General features: G+C 48.5%; 4 protein-coding genes across 13 annotated transcripts in view; 2 read left to right on the top strand and 2 right to left on the bottom strand.

Moving 5' to 3' along the window:
• KHK (ketohexokinase) overlaps nucleotides 1–8,022 on the top strand; it is a 24,255-nt gene extending 16,233 nt beyond the window's left edge. For 2 of the 8 annotated variants that reach the window (XR_009566248.1, XR_009566245.1), the window contains exons 8-9: nucleotides 5,588–5,737; nucleotides 6,128–6,978. Coding sequence is in view for 2 of the 8 variants with exons in the window: in XM_060309598.1 (XP_060165581.1) it covers nucleotides 5,588–5,664 (77 nt within the window). In the remaining 6 variants the exon portion in view is untranslated. Of the gene's footprint in view, nucleotides 1–5,587; nucleotides 6,980–7,584 lie in introns of those variants that run through there. The other 6 variants (XM_060309601.1, XM_060309598.1, XR_009566246.1 and 3 more) reach the window with 5 other exon arrangements.
• Nucleotides 1–11,892, bottom strand: part of CGREF1 (cell growth regulator with EF-hand domain 1) — a 17,792-nt gene extending 5,900 nt beyond the window's left edge. The window contains exons 1-2 of one of the 2 annotated variants that reach the window (XM_060309603.2): nucleotides 11,311–11,892; nucleotides 9,614–9,743 (exon numbers count right to left, since the gene is read on the bottom strand). The gene's annotated coding sequence lies outside the window, so the exon portion shown is untranslated. Of the gene's footprint in view, nucleotides 1–8,123; nucleotides 8,379–9,613; nucleotides 9,744–11,310 lie in introns of those variants that run through there. The other variant, XM_030858164.3, reaches the window with a different exon arrangement.
• On the top strand, nucleotides 8,192–19,519 carry ABHD1 (abhydrolase domain containing 1). The gene is given in 12 exon segments (XM_030858166.3): nucleotides 8,192–12,209; nucleotides 16,143–16,303; nucleotides 16,652–16,698; nucleotides 16,701–16,799; nucleotides 16,802–16,832; nucleotides 17,042–17,091; nucleotides 17,206–17,327; nucleotides 17,457–17,541; nucleotides 17,544–17,619; nucleotides 18,130–18,178; nucleotides 18,278–18,443; nucleotides 18,566–19,519. Coding segments are annotated over 12 exon segments (1,308 nt in total). The 5' UTR covers nucleotides 8,192–11,999; the 3' UTR covers nucleotides 18,778–19,519.
• PREB (prolactin regulatory element binding) lies at nucleotides 18,784–22,649 on the bottom strand. Of its 2 annotated transcripts, XM_030858156.3 has the most exons (9): nucleotides 22,279–22,646; nucleotides 21,540–21,732; nucleotides 21,132–21,349; nucleotides 20,862–20,942; nucleotides 20,638–20,762; nucleotides 20,267–20,440; nucleotides 20,068–20,140; nucleotides 19,716–19,875; nucleotides 18,784–19,540 (listed from the first exon to the last, which is right to left on the bottom strand). In XM_030858156.3, the coding sequence occupies exons 1-9, from the start codon at nucleotides 22,411–22,413 to the stop codon at nucleotides 19,446–19,448; spliced, it is 1,254 nt and encodes a 417-aa protein (XP_030714016.2). In that variant the 5' UTR covers nucleotides 22,414–22,646; the 3' UTR covers nucleotides 18,784–19,445. The 2 variants fall into 2 exon arrangements, with proteins under 2 accessions (XP_030714016.2, XP_030714017.2); XM_030858157.2 differs by lacking the exon at nucleotides 19,716–19,875 and having other exon boundaries at nucleotides 22,279–22,649.

Genomic DNA, 22,649 nt, shown 5'->3' with positions numbered 1-22,649 from the left:
GGTTCAGGACCACTGCAGGGGGAACATCAGCTTCCTAAGAGCTCTTCCTAGAGGCAGTGGGCAACTGGCCAACAGGTGGATACATGTGTAGCTGTGCAAGTAGAGCTGCCTTGAGGAAGAAGCAGCACAACATGGAAGTCCACAAGAAGGTGAAGCTCCTGAGAGTCATAGAAACTGTCTCTGTTTTTCTAGACATACGTGGGCCCCAACAGATATAGTGAGTCTACATAGTTTGTAGACTAAGACCTGCCGCAACCAAAAAAAAAAAAAAAAAGCATCATGGAGGAGATAATAGGGGAAAAAAAAGAACCTAAAAAATAATTTAAAAGGAAGACAAATAGAAAGCATAAAATAAGATGGTAAAAATAGATCCAAGTAGGGCTTCCCTGGTGGCGCAGTGGTTGAGAGTCCGCCTGCCAATGCAGGGGACACGGGTTCGTGGCCCTGTCCGGGAAGATCTCACATGCCACAGAGCAGCTAGGCCCGTGAGCCATGGCCACTGAGCCTGCGTGTCCAGAGTCTGTGCTCCGCAAAGGGAGAGGCCACAACAGTGAGAGGCCCACGTACCACAAAAAAAAAAAAAAAAAATCCAAGTATATCATAAATTGTATAAACATAAATTGTATAAACTCATAAATTGTAATAAACATAAATTGTATAAACTCATCAGTTAAGAAATAGAGATTATCAAAAGGTACATAAAACAACATACAAGTTACATGCAATTTTCAAGAGATTAACCTAAAAAGTAAAGTCACAGAAAACAAAACGGTGGAAGAAGGATATATAAAGCAATACTAGAGGAAAGAAAGCTGGCAGAGTTTTATTGACATTAGAATAAATAGAATTTAAGGTGAAAAGCATTATTATAGATAAAAAAGTATCATGACAAAATGCACAAAAGTTTAATCCCCTAGGAAGATATAATGATTCTGAACCTGTATGTACCTAATAACATAGCCTCAAAACACCTAAAACGAAAACTGGCATAACACTATCACCTGTTAGAATGACCAAAAATCCAGAACATTGACAATACCAAGTGCTGCCAAGGATGTTGAGCAGCAGGAACTCTCATTCATTGATGGTGGGAGTGCAAAATGGTACAGTCGCTTTAGAAGACCCTTAGGTGATTTCATTCCAGACTAAACATGTTCTTACCATACAATCCACCAATTAAACTCCTTGGTATTTACCCAAAGGAGCAGAAAACTCATGTCCACACAAAAACCTGCACGCAGATGTTTATAGCAGCTTAATTCACAATTGCCGAAATTTGGAAGCAACCAAGATACCCTTCGATAGGTGTATGGATAAAGAAATTGTGGTACCTCCAGACAAAGAATATTATTCAGTGCTAAAAAGGAATGAACTATTCAGCCATGAAAAGACACGGAAGAATCTTAAATGCATATTACTAAGGGAAAGAAGCCGATCTGGAAAGGCTACACACTGTATGATTCCAATTGTATGACATTCTGGAAAAAGCAAAACTATGGAGACAGTAAAAAGATCAGTGGTTGCCAGGGACTGGCGTGAAAGGGATGAATAGGTGAAGCACAGAGGATTTTCAGGGCAGTGAAAATACTCTATATGATATTATAATGATAGATACGTGTCATTATAGATTTGTTCAAACCCAAACAACACCAAGAGTGAACCCTAAGGTAATCTATGGACTTTGGATGATTACGATGTGTCAGTATAGGTTCATCAGTTCATCCTCTACCCCTCTGGTGGGGCACGTTGATAATGGATGAGGCTGTGCATGTGTGGGGCAGGACGTATACGGAAAACCTCTCAATTTTGCTGTGAACCTAAAACTATTCTAAAACAAATAAATTCTTAAAAAAAAACTGGCATAAACACAATCAGGAAAATCGAATCTGCCATTATGGTGGGAGAATTTGACATACCTCATACAGTATTTGAAAGATTAAGCAGACTAAAAATTAGTAAGAATGTAGACGATTGAATAAAATATTTTCTAAGCCTGAGCTAATGAACAAATAGAGAACCCAACTCCAGTCACTTAGCAAATACATTTTCTTCTCAACACATGTGGAATATTTATAAAAACTGACAAGCAATAGGCCAAAGAATATGGCTCAGCAAATATTAAAAAATCAGTCTCATACTGTTACATGACTAAATGCAATTGTATTAGGAATCAATAACAAAAATGATGTAAAAATCTCATTTATATAAAAAATTTAAAAGGTACACTTACATATGGGTCAAAGAAGGATATCATAATGGAAATTGTTGAATACTGAGGATTGTATAATACTGGGAAAACATACATCAAAACAAGGTATGTAGCTAAAGCAGTATTAAAGGGGAAGTGGGTTGGGGAATTCCCTGGTGGTCAAGACGTTAGAACTCGGCGCTTTCACTGCCCAGGGCCCAGGTTCAATCCCTGGTCAGGGAACTAAGATCCCACAAGCCGGGACTTCCCTGGTGGCGCAGTGGTTAAGAATCCGCCTGCCAATGCAGGGCACATGGGTGAGAGCCCTGGTCCGGGAAGATCCCACATGCTGTGGAGCAACTAAGCCCGTGCATCACAACTACTAAGCCTGAGCTCTAGAGCCTGTGAGCCACAACTGCTGAGCCCACACACTGCAACTAGTGAGCCCACATGCCACAACTACTGAGCCCGTGTGCTGTAACTACTGAAGCCCACGAGCCTAGAGCCCATGCTCCGCAACAGGAGAAGCCACCGCAATGAGAAGCCCTCACACCACAACAAAGAGTAGCCCCCACTCGCCGCAACTAGAGAAAGCCCACACGCAACAACGAAAACCCAATGCAGTCAAAAATAAATAATAAATAAATTTTTTTTAAAAAAGAGAGAAAAGATAAAACATTTTTTTTAAAAAAAAAGATCCCACAAGGTGTGTGGTGCAAGGGTGGGGGGAATATATATATACACACATATATATACACACATATATATACACACATATATATACACATATATATACACACACATATATATACACATATATATACACACACATATATATACATACATATATATATATATATATGTATGTATAGGAGAATTGGGTTGACTTAAAAACTTATATTAGAAGAAAGGCCAAAAGTTAATGAGTTAAGCTTCCAACTCAAGAAGCTAGTAAAAGAATAAACTTAAAGAAACTAAAAGAAATGAATAATAAAAGAAGAAATTTAAAATATAATAGAGAGCAGCAATAAAGTCAAACTACAGTGTTTCTTTAAAAGAACTAATGAACTACAAAACCCCTGACAATTTTCATTAAGAACAAAGAGAAAAGGCACAAATAAACAATATTAGGAATTAAAAGGGGACATAATTACAGGAATAGAAGAAATTTGCAAACTTGGCAGATATAGCCATTTTCCCAGAAAAACTTAACAGTAAAACTGACATCAAAATAAATAGTAAATTTTAATAGTCCTATAACCACTGAAGAAATTGAATCAGTGAGTATTAACCTATATTGTTTGAGGAACTATAGACGTGAACTATTTCTGGAGAGTAATCTGCAAATGTGTATTAACTGCCGTAAAACCCCTACCCAACAATATCATCCTGGGGATTACGTAAGGAAAAACACAAACAGAAAAGAAATTATAAGGATATTTATAGCTGTGCTATTAATATTAGTCAAAGAACTGTTAACACCTGTAACATTTAGGCAATGATTAAGCAAATCCTATTATGTGACAGAGCCATTAAAAATGATAAATATTTCATGGGGCTTCCCTGGTGGTCCAATGGGTAAGACTCTAAGCTCCCAATGCAGGGGGCCTAGGTTCGATCCCTGGTCGGGGAACTAGATTCTGCATGCATGCCTTAACTAGGAGTCCGCATGCCGCAACTAAGGAGACCGCATGCTGCAACTAAAAGATTCCTGAATGTTGCAACTAAAGATCCCGCATGCCACAACGAAGATCCCGCATGCCGCAGTTAAGACCCAGCGCAGCCAAAATAAATAAATTAATATTTTTTTAAATGATAAATATTTCAAATTCATGTTTTAAAGGAAAAAATTGACAGATTTGAGCATATCAAAAGTTTAAACTTCTGTATTATGAAAGACACTATGAATCAAGTTCAAGAAGACAAGTGATGGAGGACTGGAGGGAACAGGGTTCAAGGCTATTTGGATTTTCAGCAGGGTGGAGTTCACCACCCCCACCCCCAGCAGAGGCCTGGAGACAGAAATCTCCGTAGAGACCCCACGGAGACTGAGTGGAAATCCAAGAATGGCAGAGTTATGTGCCTAACCCGTGAGGATTAGAGAGAAGGCCCTGCCCACAGTGTTCTTGGCGGTTAGGAAGCAATGGCTTAGAGAGGGTCTAGGCAAGTGGACAGGAGGGCTGCCTCACCCAGTTCTTGGTATCCAGCATGCTGCTGGTTTAAAGAGAGGGGTCTGAGGGCTCCAGGCTCTAAGGTGGAAGGAGGGGCACGAAATGACTGAGAGGGCCAGCTGGCCAGAAGAGGCCAAAAGGAGAAGGCCAGAAGATATAGACCCAGGACTGGATGCCACAGAGGACAACATGGGAAGTACCAGTCGAAGTCAAGACCTTGAGTGACAAGGACCAGGAAGGCGAGCCTTTGTAGGGAAGGCAAGTGTAAATATAAGTTTATAGAGTAGGGCTAATGGTACTCATTTCTTCAATATTTATTGGGCACCTACTATATGTGAGGCACTATTTTATAAGTAAGATGATAATATTAGGTAAAATTACCTATTATTTTTCCTCCTTAAAGTTTACATATTTATGTAAGTAGGAAATGATACAAATGTTAGAGCAATGATGAAGAGAAAAACAGAGAAACACAGAATTGCTAAGGAGTAGGTGGCATAGCCCAAAGTTTAAGGGTATGGGCCCTAATCTCTGGCTGCCTAAATTCAAATCCAGGCTCTGCAGCTCACTAGCTGTGTGCCTCCTGTGTTTCAGAACCTCTGTCTGTTAACATGAGGTTGATGAGAGCACCTCTTGGGGTGTGGTGAGGATTAAATGAGACAAGACGTGTAAAGCGCAGTGCCTGGTTATACGATAAGGCATCTTCCTTCCAGAAGCTTTTCTGGATTGCTCTGTGGTAGCTTCACACCATCCTGGTCTTCCCACCTGGATACCCTCCAATTGCTTTCTCCTCCCATCTGTTAACTGCCAGGACCTAGGCTAACAGGAGGCACAGGAGTAATTTAAATCCCTCAGAGCTGTCAAAACCTATTATCCAGACGTAATGTGTTATCATCACTAGGAGTTGCCTTTTAAAAGAGGACATTTGGAAACAACAAAGAATGACTCTGGTGGTAGCAGTTCAGGGATAGAGGGGAAACACCTATCGGATCCCACGAATCCAGTCACTCATTAGGCCAACTGTGCTGGTTTGAAAAACATCTACCAATTCTTTCTTGTGGGAAGTAGCTGGAGTTAAATTTGCCTTTCCTTGTATATGATCTGGACTCAGCGACTCACTTCAAACAAATAGCAGAAATGACACCATGGGACCTCCAAGTCTGAGTCATAAAAGGCAACACGGTTTATGCCTGTTTCTGGTTCTCTCTCTCCCTCTCTTGACATGCAGATATGCTTCTCTGGAGCTCTGAACCGCCAAGGAAGAAGTCTGCCACGCTGAAAAGACCATGTGGAGAGAGCACATAGGGACAGGGATGCTTGAGGAGCCCCAGTTGCTCTAGCCTCCAGCTGCTCGCTTCCCCACCCAAGGGCCAGGCAGGTGAGAGAGCAAACCTGTAGATCATTCCAAGCCCCAGCCTTCGAGCTGCCCCAGCCAACACTGATGGAGCAGAATTGAGCTTGCCTTCTCTGCCCTACCCAGAATGTACTCTCATAGGCAAAGTCAATGTTATTGTTTTCAGCCACTGAGTTTTGAGGTGATTTGTCAAGTTGTCATAATGATTGGAACTGCCTTCTTGGCAGTCACACAGGGCCCTGCTCTCAAAAGGGCCCTGGGCTTAGTCTAATGCTCTGCTGTCTCTGTCTTGAAATTCTTAATCTTATTTTTGCACTGAGCCCTGAAAAGTAAGACCTGGTCCTGAACCTGCCCACATGAATTACTCTTACTCTCCTCCTCTTGGTCCTATGTCCCATGTGTGCAACTATTCAGCATGTGCAGTGGACAGAGGACAGAGCTATGGAACCAGCCAGACCTAGGTTCAAATCCCAGCTCCACCACAGACTGTCCCCGTGACCTCGGGTAGGTTAATTACCCTCACTAAACTTATCTGCATAATGGAGATAATAATAGTCCTTACGTCACAGAGTTACAGTGAATACTAAGTGGATAATGAATTACTCATTGCACAAGGAGTCTCTTATTCTTGTCCCTGCCTCTGCTATCTTTTCGATTTAAAGAACCCTCCATACATAGAGTACTCTTCCTTTGCTGGAACTCCACTGCTCCAAAACCTTCAATGGCTCCCTATTTCTATTACAGTCCAGAGTCTTCACCTGGACATTTAAGGCCTTCTACAATCAGATATCAAGTTACCATTTTAGACTCATCTTCCAGTGCTCCACTATACTAACGCTCTGCTTCAGACAGAGGGGTTACTGGAGTCTGTGAAATACTTTTCATTTTCACTTTGCAGTGCTTTTGCCCAAGCTGTCCCACCCTTTACCTGGAACATCCTGCGCTCTCCTGACAACCCTAGCACTCTGGTTTCAGTCCACTTCAGAAACAAATAATTGCATGTGAACTTTTAGTGTCATCTCAGTAATATTCTCCTAAGTCATGCTTCCAAACATGGCACTTTTAGTACAGGTAACTCACCTCTATTATTTAAAGGAAGTCAGGCTAAGGCACCTCAAGTAATGTGTAATGAGGTTGGTGTAATGTGATTGCTTCACACTTTCACATTTCTCACTACAGTATTTACAAAAGCTTTTATAAGCAACAGAAATAGAGCAGCTATTGAACAACGGCCTGTCAAATAAAAACGTTCATCATTTTCTATAACGTGCATAAACATAATTTACCCTAATGACCACAGAAAAGCCACCACAATCGCTAGAGTTGTGATATAATTCAATAAAGTTATTCACATCACACTCACACACACACACACACACACTTACTCACAATGATCTTCTAGCCTCTGATTTCTTCAAGTCTTTGCACCAGTGCATGGGAGGAAAGCCTGGCCTTGCAGTTAGACCTCTGATCAAATCCAGCCTCTCACAGTACTAACAGTGTGATCTCAGCAGGTGTCTCCGTGTCTCTGAGCTCTGGGATCTTCACTTTTAAAAATGAGGATAGTGGTATCTATCTTGTAGGGGCTTGGGGAGGATGCAGTGGAATAATGTAGGTTGGGTGCATGGCAGTGAGTAGATGCTCTCTGAGTATTTCAGAGACTCTAGGATGTGGCGGGGCCTTTTCTCTTGCTTGACTTCCCATCCAGTGCAAAGCTGCTTGCACAGCATGCCTGTCAGTGGCCATCAGCCTCCACTGGACTTTCCAGGACAGGAGCCTACCACCCACAGGGCACGCATTCCATTTCTGCCTAATTCGAACTGTCAGAAGTAATTCTGAGCTCAATCCTCTCCCTTAACTTATCTCTCCAGGGCCGCCTGTGACTCCCAGCACCTCCCACCCCCCGGCGCAAGAGAAGAGGCACTGGCTATACAGCCAAATGGGTCCCACACCTGAGAGCTGGGCTCCCCCTGCCACTTCTAGCTGGGTGATAACCTCGGCCCCTCCCCGGTCCCCCTTTTCCTCCGCTGTCAAATGAGGATGAAACTCCTGCCAGCCTCCCCTCCCCCCGGGACTGTCAAGAGCAACGAATGAGACACCGGAGGGAAAAGCCCTTGGGGGACTGTGAACCCCCCTCATCACAGCGAGGGAGCTCAGGCCTTGCTTTCTAGGCCCTCCCTCTACGTGCTCTCAGGGGTAACCTCGGAGAGGCGCCCAGAGGCGAGAGCCAGCGCTCCGGCGGCGTCCGAGCCGCAGGGGATGCGGAGGGACTGCGCCTTCAGCCTCCGACCTGGAGGCCAGGAGACCGCCCCTGCCCGCGGTCCCGCCCCGCGGCGCCCAGTATTCCCGGCTGCCCGCGGCGGGGTCCCCGGCCCCCAGCCCGCCAGCCCCGGGCGGGGATCGCACCCACCTGCGGCGGCGCGGCGCGGCTCTGGCCGGGTCCGGCTGGGTCGTCGCTCGAGGCTGTGCGCCGCCGCGGCCGCCGCGCCTCGGCTCCCGCCGCCCGGCCCTCCCCCGGGCCGCTCCACGTGGCTGCTCCACGTAGCCCTCCCGGCTGCGGCCGCCGCCCTGGCCCGGGCAGAGTCCGGAGCGCCAGCGCCGTGGCCTGGGTCTCCGCCTCGCCGCGCCTGGCCCGCAGACCCCGGCCCTCTGCGGCCCGCACCGGGCGAGGGAGAGCGTGTGCGTGAGTGTGTGCGTACAGACAACTAGAGAGAGAGAGGCAAAGAGACAGATGATGAAGCTGGTGCGTAACGAGAAGCACGTTTAACTGGGCGCTCACTCCCTGCTGGGACCCAGATGTGTGTGACAAGATAGAATGTGACTTACTGTTAGCCTGTGATTGTGACTGGTGTATGTGGCTGCGTGGATGAGAGACCTGTGACACGGTAGGGGGTGTTTCGTGTGGCTGTGTATCCAGTATGGCAGCACTTGAGAGAGTATGGCCAATGCGGGACTGTCCGGGTGTGTGACCGTACAGGATGTGAGTGGTGTGTCTGTTAGGGTATCTGGCTGAACTCCTCCTGAGTTGTGATGCTCAAGTGACACCCGTGACTGTCGGTTTCCGGTGAAGGTATCACTGTGTGACTGTGACTGCACATCACTGAGAAGTGGCTCCATCTGAGCCATGGTGGGGGAGGGGGGACTGGGAAAGTATCAGCTTAAGGGTGACAGTGGCAGCCGTTTGCCAGCACAGCGTTGCAGTGTGTGGCTATAGCTTTGTGGTCAAAACGCAGTGTCACCAGTCTTCTCAGAGCAGCCAGTTCCTCCACCCAGGCTTCAGACTACTTCCTCACCCACTGGCTCAAAGACTTAGTTCTTTGAGTGCACGACTTCTTATCTCTCTGGAATCTTCAACTTCTCCCTCCCCATCAGCTCCTTCCCATCAGCATCCATCCACAACAACAAACTGACTCTCATCAAAGTCACCCTGTCCTCCTTCCTGTGGTGGGCAGGTGGATACTGCTGGACACTACCTCCTTGGGTCATGGTATCATTGGTTTCGGCAATACCATTCCTCTCTCTTTAGTCATTTTTTCTTAGTTTCTTCCTGTGTCGGAGTTCCTCTGGGCTCTCTCCTCATGCCCCATCTGCTCATGTGTTCTTCCATTCACGTAGCTTCCATCACTATCTCTTATGGGTTGAACTGTGTCCCTCAAAAATTCATATGTTGAAGTCCTAACCCCCCAATACCTCAGAATGTGACTTTATTTGGAAATAGGGTAGTTGCAGATATAATTAGTGAAGATGAGGTCATACTGGCGTAGAACCTAATCCGATATGACTGGTGTTCATATAAAAAGGGGAATTTGGAGACACACACACACACACACACACACACACACACACAAGGAGAACAGCATGTGAAGATGCGGCAGAGATTGGAGTGAAGCTTCTACATACCAAGGAATGCTGAAGATTTTCAGCAAACCACCAGAAGCTAGAAGAGATGTACGGAACAAGTTCTTCCTCACTGCTCTCAGATGGTACCAATCCTGCTGACACCTTGATCTTGGACTTCCAGTTTCCAGAACTGTGAAACAATAAATTTCTGTTGTTCAGGACAACCAGTTTGCAGCACTTTGTTATGGCAACCCTGCAAGCTAATATATCATCTAAATGCTGATAACTACCATATCTCAAATTCCAATCTCTGAGCCCCAGGCCACTTCAGGAACTGAACAGCCTACTGATTTGTGCCGGATCTTAATTTTTAAAGGTGACTGAGTGACAACACAGAGAGGTCAATGCCACTGAAAGAAGAGTTTAATGTTACAGTTCCCTCAGGAAGAAGAGGCACAGCTCACCACACAGGACCACAGAGGGAAGCACCAGTGTAGGTCAGAAGGCAGAAAGGAGCAAGGGGAAGGCAGAGGCCACAGCTTTTATTAAACTAGAAAAGCAAGACGAGGCAGGTTAAACAGTTTAGGGTTGGCTAGTTTTAATAACTTCAGAGAGCTTTGGGGCATAGGGGCTGTCGCTAGTTGACTGGTCCCTGGTCCTGGGTTTATCTAGGAAAGGGAAAATATTGGTTTGGTGTGTGAGAGTTGGATAAAGGAAGTGGTTCAGAGTAGGGCCTCTGGATTGCAGGGGAGACGTGAACAACTTTGGCTGTTAGTTTGGTCCTGTGATTAATGGATGCCAAAGAGACAAATTCAGAATCTAAGAAAACACAATTAGAACACCTACCAGCACCCCAGACGTGTCTGAATCAGAATGCATCATCTTCCTCCTCAAAACTTCCCCTCCCCCCGCTTCTCTATCCCAATGTTACCACCATGCATCCCTGAATCTATGCAGTCAGAAAACGGGGTCGTCCATGATTCCTCCTTCTTCCCCCACCTCCAACCTACTACCAAGTCCTATCAGTTCTGCCTCCTATCTTAAAGATCTTCACTCCTCTCCTGAGCCTTCCCCCAGTCCAGGCAGCCCTGGTCCACGCCAAATTTCTGTTAACAGCCTCCTAATTAGCCTGCTTTTCATCCCCCTCCAATCCATTCTCAAAGTAGCCTGAATGATTCTTCTGAAATATAACTCTGATCATGTCGCCCACCCCTTCTTAAAACTCTGATGGCTTTCCTCCACCCTTAGGATAAAGCCTAACATCCTTTATGCAGCTGCCCACAACCTGATTCCTGACCATCTCACATGCTCCAGCAACACCAAATTTCTTTTGGTTCCTTTAAGAAGTCTCTCACATCCAGGCTTTTGCTTGTGCTCTCCCCTCTCCTGGAACAATTACTCTCTCCCCTCCTCCACCTTGTCTTGGAAACTACTACTTATTTTTTGATTTCGCCTTAAATGTATTGTCATTTAATATCTGGGTGTGCTTTCTCTGATCCATGGAGTCTGGGCACCCTCCCCGGGGCTCCCACTGCAGCTAGTACTTCCCTTATCTACCACCATGCTCTGTTGCAGGGGTTCAACCCTGATTACACATTTGAGTCTTCCAGAGAGATTTAAAGTTGTTATTAATACTTAGGCTCCTCTCTAGACCAACCATAACAGCGGGCAGGGCCTGGGCGCCGCTAGTTTTAGAAACTCACAGATAATTCCAATCTTCAGTCAAGGTTGAGTCATTGCTCTAGTAGATTACTTACTTGTTTCCATATCCCAATGAAGACAGGAACAGCATCCCAAGTGCCTGGTACACAGTGGGTGATGAGTAAGTATCTATTGTACTTGTGACAGGGATTGTATGAGGCAGCGTAGAGTGACACTGGACGAGTGGCTTTAACCCATGTGTGTGTGACTCTGTGCGGAATGGCACTCACTCAAGTAGCTGAAACTTGACTACGTGACACTGTGGCGTGTCGGTGTGAATGATCGTGTCCAGTGTGTGAGGGCCACTGTCAGTGACTGAACACTACGGGAGTGGAGTGGTGTGACCACGTCAGTGGCTGTGCCCTGTGTGTGACTGACTGAGAGGCTGGGGGGCTCTGGCCAGGCTGTCAGACTCGCCGCTCCGGGGCAGGGTTTGAGGAAGACGGAGCTGGAGCTGCCTCTCAAGATGGCGGCTGCGGGGAAGGCCGCTAGTCCTTACGAGAGGCCGCAGGGCCGGTGATCGCGAAGCGGAGGCAGGAGCCGTAGAGGCCGTTCGCAAGACACTGGGGTCAGCTCCGCGCAGACTGCCCAGGCGCGGTACACACACCCGCTCGACGTCCTAGCACCGCCCTAGCACCGCCCTCGCCACGCCCGCCGCCGGGAGCACGGGCGGTGGGCGGGGCCTGGGTCCCCGAATCGCCGGGCAGTGCGGGCGGAACCCGCACAGGCTGTCCAATGGCGTGTAATGGGCGGGGCCCAGCGCGCACCTGAAGGCCCACTAATCGAAGCTCAGGTGTCAGAGCCGGTCAAGAACTTGGGAGTGGAGACTCAGCAACGCGAGAGGCTGAGCTCCTCCCTGGGCCCCCAAGATGACACCTGGACAGAATCATTCTCTCTGCTTTTGGGACTAGGCGGTGCCCTCTACTTGGGCTACTACTGGGCATGGGTGGCCCCGGTGGGTGCGGGTCCAGCGCTCTCTCCGGCGGGTGTAGGTAACTCGAGTCTGAGGGCAGCTTCCAGCCGGGGCTCGAGCCCTTTGTGGAGGCTGGCTGGGTGGGGTCTCCTGGCCCAGGTGAAATTTGACGCCACAGCCCCACCACCACTCCGGCCCCGCGCTCCAGCCAGGCTCAGCTTTGCTACTATCACCTAACGGAGAGTCGGTTCTTTGCCTGCCTGGATTCTCTGCATCCCGCGTACTCCCCATGCCAGCTGGGCCTTTCAGTCATCGGAGGGGTGCTGCTGCCGATGATGTGGACAGACACTTGCAGAAAAGCGGGGTGGAAGGCATCCTGAGCTGTCAGGGAGATACGCACACTATCTTTTTCTTTTTAGGCAGTCTAGATGAGCTTCTCATTAGCTGCTCTGAATGAAGGAACCAGTTGGTGGTGTGGTGGCTAACTCCCACCATCATCCCATCAGCTTAGTAGGACCTTGCTTGTCTTAAGGACTGGCAGAGGTTCCCCGCCTAGCTCAGGACTAATGGATAACCCTAACTGTCCTTGCTGATTCAGCCCTGTTTTAAGTTCTAGGCTCTCCATGTAGAGTGCAATGGAAAAATCCGAAGAGGATGATTTTGATGAACTTGGAAATTTTATTCTCACTGAAATTTATGTAATTTACATAGCCACTAAAATCTAAATCTTTTAATTTTCATTAAACTCGGTTCTAAGTAGCTGAGTCTAACAAGAAACCTATTGATTCAAGCCCTTTAAAATGATCTATAGGGAAATTTAATGTTACCTCAACTTTTCTGTATTTTCAGAGCTTTATACATCCTATGTATTGTTTACAGAATACATTTGCCTTAGTAAAACAATTTTAAAAACCCAAACCTCACAATACCCTATAAACCTTACCTTATATGCCTGATTTGGAAAGTCAGTCATTTCAGAACAGAGCTGTCCTGAACTAAACATTTTCCTTTGCTTACAACCAGCCACAGAGAAGTCAGAGACCTCTGCCACTTTATACTCCAAATCCTTCTTTGATTTCCAAATACTGGTTTAAATGCAGAGAAAGTGTCATTCTGGACACTCTGAGGACATGCAGTTTGGATTGTCCAGCATGGTAATGGATTGGAACTGATTCATCCACAGTGACTAATGGCATTTAACTAATTAATTCTCAGGGATAAGTCAAGAAACACTTCACTAGAATTAAAATGAAACTAACCCACATACATCAAACCTGTGATTTATTGGCACCTTGTTCTACACAACTGAGCTGTTTGACCAAGGATTTAATAAACTGATAACTCAAAATCTTGGCAACTAGGAGGTATTATAGTAAAGTGACTAAGAGCACAAACTCTTAGTTTCAATCCCAGCTCCACTGCTACCTAGCTTTGGCACATTTTGTGACCTTTGACAACTTACTCAATATTCAAACACGTTCCCACAGGGGGATCACAGTACCTATCTCAAAGAGCTATTGTGAAGGTTATAGGATATAATCATGTAAAATGCTTAGCACAATACCTGGCACATAAGGAGCATGCAACAAATCTTACTAGTATTGGTGGTAATATCATAATTATTTTTTACACTTTTTAATAGAAGTATAGTTGACTTACAATGTTGTGTTAATTTCTGCTGTACAGCAAAGTGATTCAGTTACACAATTTATATACAATCTTTTTAAATATTCTTTTCCATTATGGTTTATCATAGGATATTGAATATAGTTCTCTGTGCTATACAGTAGGTCCTTGTTGTTTATCCATCCTGTATATAAAAGTTTACAACTGTTAACCCCAGCCTCCCAGTCCATCCCTCCCCCAACCCCCTCCCCCTTGGCAACCACAAGTCTGTCCTCTATGTCCGAGTCTGTTTCTGTTTCGTAGATAGGTTTGTTTGTGTTATATTTTAGATTCCACATATAAGTGATATCATATGGTATTTGTCTTTTTCTGACTTCACTTAGTATGGTAATATCTAGTTGCATCCATGTTGCTGCAAATGTGTGTGTGTGTGGGGGGGGGTTTAACGGCTGAGTAGTAGCCCATTGTATATATGTACCACATCTTCTTTATCCATTCATCTGTCAATGGACATTTAGGTTGTTTCCATGTCTTGGCTATTATGAATAGTGCTGCTATGAACATAGGGGTGCACGTATCTTTTTGAATTAGAATTTTGTATGGATATATTTTGTATGGATTGCTGGATCATATGGTAATTCTATTTTTAGTTTTCTGAGGAACCCCCATACTGTTCTCCATAATGGCTGTACCAACTTACATTCCCACCAACAGTGTAGGAGAGTTCCCTTTTCTCCATATCCTCTCCAGCATTTGTTATTCGTAGAGTTTTTAATGATGGCCATTCGGACTGGTGTGGGTTGTTACCTCACTGTAGTTTTGATTTGCATTTTGCTATTAGAGTCATTGAGCATCGTTTCATGTGCCTATTAGCCATTTATATTTCTTCTTTGGAGAAATGTCTATTTAGGTCTTCTGCCCTTTTTTTTTTTTTTCTGCCCATTTTTCGATTGGGTTGTTTATTTTTTTTGTTGTTGAGTTGTATGAACTGTTTGTATATTTTAGAAATTAAGCCCTTGTTGGTCTCATTGTTTGCAAATATTTTCTCCCATTCTGTAGGTTGACTTTTCATTTTATGGTTTCCTTTGCTGTGCAAAAGCTTGATTAGAAAAAGCTTGACCTGCAAAAGCAGATGTAATCTTGATTAGGTCCTATTTGTTTATTTTTATTTCTATTGCCTTGGGAGGCTGACCTAAGAAAATATTGGTAGAATTTATGTCAGAGAATATTTTGCCTAATATCATAATTATTATTCCACTTTGCCTTTTGCTAGCTGTGTGACTTTGGGCAAACAACTTAACCTGTCATAGTTTCTTATAATAAGGTTGGGTTTAGCCTAGTGCCAGCAAATAGCATACAATGAATCACAGGTGTTATTATTCCAGGGCTTAAGGCCCAGGGTACGAGTCACAACAGTCACAGTACCAACCTGGCCTCTCTAGTTCATAATTTACGTAGCCCCTTTTGACTGCAAGAAGAAATAGGAATTGGTCCTTGGGTCCCTTTAGGCCTGCAACAGAAATGCAATTTCTATTTCTTGAGTCTGAGGCCTTCTGTCTTTGTACAGCATACTCCCCCTTCATAAGCCTTCTCTGTGGCTGGGCCCTCTCATTCACCTGATGTGTATCCAGAGAACCAAGCAGAGAGGTTGAAAGATAGGGCTAAGTGCCCAATGACCTCATCTGGCCCACCATCCTATCCCTGTTACCTTCCTCCTGGCTGGCATGAAGAAAGAGAAAATCTGTTCCCATTGGGACTATTCCTCCTTTAGAGCATGGTCTAACAGCAGGGGCTGTTAGGTAAGAAAATGAGGTGGTGCGGTACAAAGAAGCCCTTCAGCAGCGAGCACATGCAACAGGGAATGGGAATATGCAACAATGGAATGCTAAAATCAGAAGGAGCCAGCGTGACCGGAGCTAGTTTTGAGACGAGAGTGTGGATAATTCAACTGGCAGAAGTGTAGACAATTCAAAAGGCAAAAGTCACAGATTAAATGGTGCTGCATTTCTTCAGCCTCTGTCCAGGATCCCAACCTTTCCTGCAGATCAGCTGGGCAACTTATATTACCTACTCTCTCCAAAATGGGTTTGGGGCATGGATAGGTTGAGTGTGGAAGTCGGTTCAGGGGCAATTCTGGAGAGGTGACACTCTAGGACTGGAGTTGGGGCCCTAGTGGGACTATCTTAACAGAGGTGACTTGACCATTCCAGACTGAGGTATGCTAGATTTCTCACGCCCAAAGCAGTGCCCTGCAGGCTGGCCTCTGGAAAGGGGTCACTCCAGTATCAGGTACCTCACTGGCTTGGTGCAAAAATCAGGGGAGTGAGGCACATTGTGTTGTGTGACTAGAGGCCACAACTGGTGACTGGGTCCCAGTTTCTGGCCTTCCTGGAGCGACACTGTCCAGTCACTGTGGAGACTTTCTACCCTACGCTCTGGTGTTTTGAGGGGCGGCTACAAACCATCTTCAGAGTCTTACTGCAGTCTCCGCCTGTAGCCCCTTACTCAAGGTAAGAAGGGACAGATGGGGGTGAACACGAAGCTGCAAGTACAGGGGAATCCTACTCGTGTACCTCTTTTAAAATGGGGGTAACCTTTGACCCATCTACCTCAGTGTGCTAAGGGTAACCAGAGTGGCTATATGGAAAGGCTATGTAATTGCACAACCATAAGGTAATACTCAAATCTTTTATGTCCCATTATACCTCGTTACAGTCTTAATGTTTTGCATAATGCATGCCCTCAAATGATGCTGGTAACTTGTGGGAGTTGTTTGGGGAGGGAGAGGGCGTAAAATCTTTCGAAGTACATGGAGTTCCTAATAGTATCTTTCTGTGCCCTTTTCTCCAAAACCACAGGGAAGTTCTCGAAACCCCGGATAGCGGACAGCTCCTCCTAGACTGGGCCAGCAGCCTAACAGCAGTCAATATCCTGACCCTACCACCCAGCCATTGTTATTGCTGCTTCCTGGTATCACGGGCAGTTGTTAGGAGACATATATCTTGCACTAGTTGACCAAGCTTTGGAGGATGGCTATAGGTAAGGATGGACACAGCCCAGCAGAATTGGGTGGTGTCTGATAACTTAGAATTGTGTGCTGGGGGTCGGGGGAGGGTCAATTCAGACCCTGCTATAGGGAGGAGGTACCATATGAAGGGCACCTTTTGACGGAGGCCTTTCTGAAACCTACCAAAAGGGGAGGAGCCCTTACGGAGGGTCTGCCTAACATGTACCTGTGTGTGCCCCAGGGCTATCGTATTTAATAACCTTCCTCGTAGTGGCCCTTCACCCCGCTCCCTTCAGAGACCCTGGGCCCCAACCTACCTGTCTTCCATTTCTTGAGTCCTTTCACTTTTCTGCCTTCTGGTCAGGGCCTCCTTCCCTACCCAGTGATCCGGTTTGCCTCAGACCTACAGGGCCCTCTGTGCCAGCAACACTGAAGATCTGGAGACAGTCGTGAACCACATAAAGAGCCGCTACTTCCAAGCTCCACTGCTGGCTGTGGGCATCTCTCTCAGAGGGTCAAGGCTGCCTGCACTTAACCCAAAGGCCCAGTCTTCCTTTTTCTCTTTCCTCCTCCATGTTCTCTCCCGTTCTCCTGTTCCAACTCACCAATACAAACCCTTCTTTCATGGCCCCTGGGCCAATCCTGCAGGATATTAGCTGAACCACCTGGCTCGAATGGGACGGGCTGCGGGGTTGGTGGCAGCACTGACTCTACCTGCATGCTGGGATACCTCTGAGACCCCTGCTCCCTGGAGACCCCACTGAACTCACTGCTCTTCAGTCAGCACCTCACTGCTGGGCTCTGCCGAGCTGGGAACCGGTAGGGTCTTGACAAGTGGAAAAGGGAAGCAGACAGGGTAGGATGGCAGACATGCCAGGTTCTCCCAGTGCTCGGGTCAGTTCCCTATCTGATTTTCTCACTCGTGAGATAGGACAGAGGCTGGCTCTGGGTCAGGTCCAGGAGTAGAGCCAAAGCCCTATGTGTTCTTTTTTTTTAATTTTTCTTTTTGGCTGCGTTGGGTCTTCATTGCTGCGCGCAGGCTTTCTCTAGTTGCGGCGAGCGGGTACTATTCTTTGTTGTGGTGCACGGGCTTCGTTGAAGTGGCTTCTCTCATTGCGGAGCACAGGCTCTAGAGCATGTGGGCTTCAGTAGTTGTGGCTCACAGGCTCTAGAGCACAGGCTCAGTAGTTGTGGCACGTGGGCTTAGTTGCTCCACGGCCTGTGGGATCTTCCTGGACCAGGGGGTCGAACCCGTGTCCCCTGCATTGGCAGGTGGATTCTTAACCACTGTGCCACCAGGGAAGTCCCACCCTATGTGTTCTTTTGCAGAAACAGAAAGGTGATGGAAAAGGTGGTGAATGTAGACTTTGTGCTACAGGTAGAGTGTTTCAACTCTCCCCTCTCGGCCCAAAACTGTTCTTCCAACACCTTATTCCCTTTCCTCATCCTAGCCTATCCCACCCGCCACCACCTGCAGGCCCACACAATCCACCACTTTGATGAGCGCTACACAACTGTGGTCTTCGGACATCAAGACTGTGCTGCCTATTACCGAGCAGCAAGCCCAAGAACCAAGGCAGATGCCATCCAGCTCCCTGTGCTCTGCCTCAATGCAGCTGATGACCCCTTCTCCCCGGTCCACAGCGAGCACCTGGGATCTGGACGCTTCAGGCCCCGGGGGAAATGGGCCATGCAGTGCAAGCGGAAAGAGCCTGGGCTCTCAGCAGAGGCCAGGGCTCCTGACCTCCTCTCCAACGCCTCCTAGCCCTTCCCCTACAGGCTGCCCAACATTCTCCCCACGTTGCACTGCTCGTCACAGCTCGGGGTGGCCACATCGGCTTCCCGGAAGGACTGCTTCCCTGGCAGCACTGCTACGTGAGCCGCCTCATGCATCCGTATGCCAAAGCCATCTTCCAGCACCCAGCAGAGCTGCTCAGCCTCAGGGCACCCACTCCTCCTGAGGGAGGCAAAAGCTGACAAGAGTACCATCTGGAGCCTCAGTTCAGGCTTCGCTTGTTTATTAAATATCAACTTTTCCTGCCTAATGCGCTGAAGTTCATTTTCCCTTTTCTCAAGGCTAGGGTAGACTGTCCAGGAGTTTACTGCATATTTGGCCTGGCTGGCTTGGAGCTACCCAGCTGAACCCCAAGATGACTGCCTGGTTCTTCCTTTCGCCCCTTCCTTCTCTAATACCAAGTCCCAGGCCAGTGCTTTTCCCAGCAAATGCCAGGAGCTCATGTGAAGAGCAACTGGCCACGAGGCTGTAAGGGGAGGAGAAGAAAACGACTGTTTCTGCAGGAAGGAGAGCAGTGCCTCCAGGTTCTTGGGCATCTTCACATATTTCTGGAGAAAGGACAAGCTCAACTATGGAGCCTCTGGTAGGCAGAGGGAAGGAGACAGGTGGTGTGGCCTGGCCTTCAGACACCACTGTCCTGGGCGGATCCACAGATGACGAATGCAAGGCTCCCAGGACTCAGTGTCGCACAGGGCCACAGCCAAGCTTTCACTGGAAAGGGCAGGCGTTGCCCATTAGTCTCATCAGAGGCAACCTCAGCTGTGGACCCAGATGGAGCGAGCAGTGGTAGGCCCACACTGGTCTAGAAGGTGGCAGTGTCCAGGCCCCTGGCTCCCTGGGAGCAGGGAGGCTAAAGAAAAGCTGGAAAGGCCCTCTGGAGCAGCAGGATGGTCACAACGATAAGCCCGACACACAGCAGCAGCAGCAGCCATATAGGAACACTCTCTGCAAGGGGGGAAGGGAAGGAGTCAGGAGGCAAAGGAGCATCACAGCCCAGAGAACAGAACCATTCAAGAAGGGGGTAGTGGCTACAGATAAGTATCCCATTCTCCAGGAGGCAAGTTTTCGCTACAGCGAAGGCTGGGGTGGTTCCCCCACTGCACCCACCCCAGTGACTCACGTCGTGAGGGCAGCAGGTGTAGCTGGCAACGGCTATCAACAGCCACAGAAAACAGAGCAGTTTCCTGGGACCCAAGGAGCTCTGGACCACGACCCTTCTCAGGTAGAAAGGCCACATCCGTCACCACGATGCCATGGGCCTCCTTCATGTAGTACAGGCGCTGGGGACAGGAGGAAAACTAGTGAGGGAAGGCCCAACTGGGAACATTCCTTCCGGAAAACACGGCCTCTGCCCCCAGAAGACTTTCCCGCTACAGGCTGGGCCAGACTCCTTCCTGCACACTCAGTGCAGAAGCAGGCCTAGAATCCCCACCCCAAAAGCCCTCAGGGCTGTGTCCACCTCCACTCATTACCTGGAGAGAGAAAGCTATGTAGATGGCAACAGAGCCAGTGACCGTGCCCAGGCCTAGGAAGGTGCCCGATTCACTGCAACAAACAATAAAATGCTCACTGTCCTGGAGTCTGTGCCGCAACAACAGTCCTCAGGGACTCACGTCTCCCTGAGCTCCCCCTGGTGCCCCCATACCCAGCCAAGCCACCACTGTCTCACACCTGACGCTAAGGCAGGAGATGACTTCATGGCCACAGGACTTGGTCCGAAGGGGCAAGAACGTGGAGCCATCCCAGGCCGTGAGGTAGCAGGGCGGGGGCTGGCGCAGACGCTTGTGGGGAATCTGCACCGTGAAGAGTCGCAGCCCAGCAGGCTGGTCTGGAACCTGCCCAAACCTGGGGGCCGGGCGAGAAGCTGTTCAGCTCCTGGGGCCCGCCCAACCCTCCTCAGAGGTGTGTGCCCTCCTGCACCCTGGTGACGCCTAGGGTAACACCCGACAGGGCTCCGACCCTCCCCAGCTTCCCCCCAGTCTCCTCCCACTCCCCCACATCTAGGCTGTGCCTCCTTCAGCCACCCTCTGGGGTCTCCACACCTGCAGGCCTGGTAGCGGTAAGGCGTGTTAGAAAAGGTGGGTCCGTTCTCTTGCCAGTGCAGCTGTGTCACCAGCTGATCCTTCTGCCACACGGAGGCCTTAAGGTCCCAGCCCACAGTTACCAACTAGTCAGGAATCAAGATTCCAAGGATGGACGGTTAGGGGATCCACTTACTGGGCAAGCAGCATAATCACCTACTTTCTCCGCCCTCTCAACTCCTCACCTTGCCATCAGGCCCCAAAGCCAGGTCCTCAATCTCCCCTTCGTGGGCTCTGAAGTCCAGAACTTTCTCCAAGGTGGGTACCTGCAGCCAAACCACCACCACAGTTAGCCTAGGTACCTGGCAAGAGCGCAATGATACTCACCCCTCTTCTCTACTAATGGCCGCTCAGTGCAGGCTTCACTCACAAGTTCCCCAGAACCCATGTTCAGTTTCTCACAATTCTGGCCTTGCTGCTACTGACACTCATCCTCTAACCTCCCAAAACCACACCTTCCAGACACGAACGTAGCCATCCGTCCCTCCAGTGGCAAGCAGGGTACTATCATGGTTGAAGCATACAACTTTCTGCAGTGGATCAGTGCTGAAGTCTGTCTGCACCGCCTGCAAATTCTCTACGCTGAATTCTATCTCCTCCTGGTGGGTTTCAGCTCCAGACTTCTCTGCTGGGGCAGCCCCTTTCCTTTGTCGAGGCCCCTGCTCCTTGGAACCTGCAACACAAACAGCCTGCCAGGTTCCAGGTTTCTCAAGTAAGTAGTACTGGCCCCCTCTCTAGTGGTGAACATCGAACTTCTCGCCTGCTACCATAACCCCACTTCCAGCCCCACTTCATCAGAGACCAAGATGAGAGAGATCTTACTTATTTAACCCTCCTCCCAAACCTAGAGAGGGGGCTCTCACCTGCCTTCCCTGCCTTGTTTTTGCTCTTCTGCTGATGGATCTGGAAGCGCAGGAGCTGACAGTGGGCATCCTGCCCCGCTGCAAGGATGTTACCAGCCAGCGCCAAGTTCATGGTGGCCCGTGTCTCTGTGTCATGGGAGTGTAGTAAGGAGGCGCTAAGGCGCCCATTAATCTGCTCCAGTTGCAGAAAGTGCTGTGGGAGAGGGAACCAGGGTGAGGTTCAGAGAGCACCTCAAGGGCAAACTTACATCCTATAGTCTGATGCCCTACCCCTTTGCTAACTACACTTTCTAGTTTAAAAGACTTTTTGCAATCTTTTTCTTTTTTGAGCCTCACGAATCTGTACAGCAAGCAAGGCTCTAGTTTGCAGGACAATGTGATGACGCTCAGAAGAGTGAAGAAACCCTAGCTTCTATTTCACTCGCCGCTGCTATTAGTCTGGCAGACAAGTCTATGTAGTCCCCCTGGAAAAAGCCAGGATAAGACCCCTGGTGCTAATCCTGAGGTCGAACTGAAGCGTTCGTGCCTAGGTAGCGCCGTGTGCAGTTTTCACTTTACCTTAGGAGCCTCTCAACTGACCGGTGAGTTCTCGATTGAAATTCGCGCCGGGACGCCCGGCATGCCGGGGTTCCCACCCGGGAGGGGCCGGGTCCGAAGCAGGGGTGCGGCCCGCCCCCAGACCCTCCCAGAATCGCCCTCAGCCCGTGGCGCGACCCGGCCCCAGGGGCACTGTACTCACCACGCCGTTCTTTATGCCGGTCTTGGCGGCGCCTCCTCCGCCCGCAGCGATGAGCAGCCCAGCGCTGGGGTCGACCTGAAGCGCGTACAACGGGAACGGGGCCCGGTACAGCTCTGGCGCCCGGCGCCGACCCATCCCGCTCGCCCAGCGCTTCACTGTCTGCGCCGAGGCACCGGGGACATGCCGCCCGGCCTTCGACTGCTGCTACGGTCGCTGTTGACTTTGGTCCGGTCGCCGCCGGGAGGACTCCAGACCCCTCTCACAGCCGCCGGGTTGCAGAAACTGTAACTACACACAAGCCTCCCTATCGCTGCCGCGGGCCGCCTAACCCGGTCTCGCAGACGCGCAAGGCGCAGGCGCACCGAGCCCGC

The sequence above is a fragment of the Globicephala melas genome, chromosome 12 (genome assembly GCF_963455315.2).
Source record: "Globicephala melas chromosome 12, mGloMel1.2, whole genome shotgun sequence".
Taxonomy (NCBI): Eukaryota; Metazoa; Chordata; class Mammalia; order Artiodactyla; family Delphinidae; genus Globicephala; species Globicephala melas.
The sequence above is the reverse complement of the archived record's forward strand: the minus strand, read 5'-3'. Positions and strand labels throughout refer to the sequence as shown.

Coding starts and splice junctions, on each gene's coding strand:
- PREB (XM_030858156.3), bottom strand. CDS start 22,413: ATGGGTCGGCGCCGGGCGCCAGAGCTGTACCGGGCCCCGTTCCCGTTG. Junction 20,943..21,131: donor GCTACGTTCGTGTCTGGAAG/GTGTGGTTTTGG, acceptor GTTTGGCTGCAG/GTACCCACCTTGGAGAAAGT. Junction 19,876..20,067: donor ACATAGCTTTCTCTCTCCAG/GTAATGAGTGGA, acceptor TCCTGTCCCCAG/CGCCTGTACTACATGAAGGA.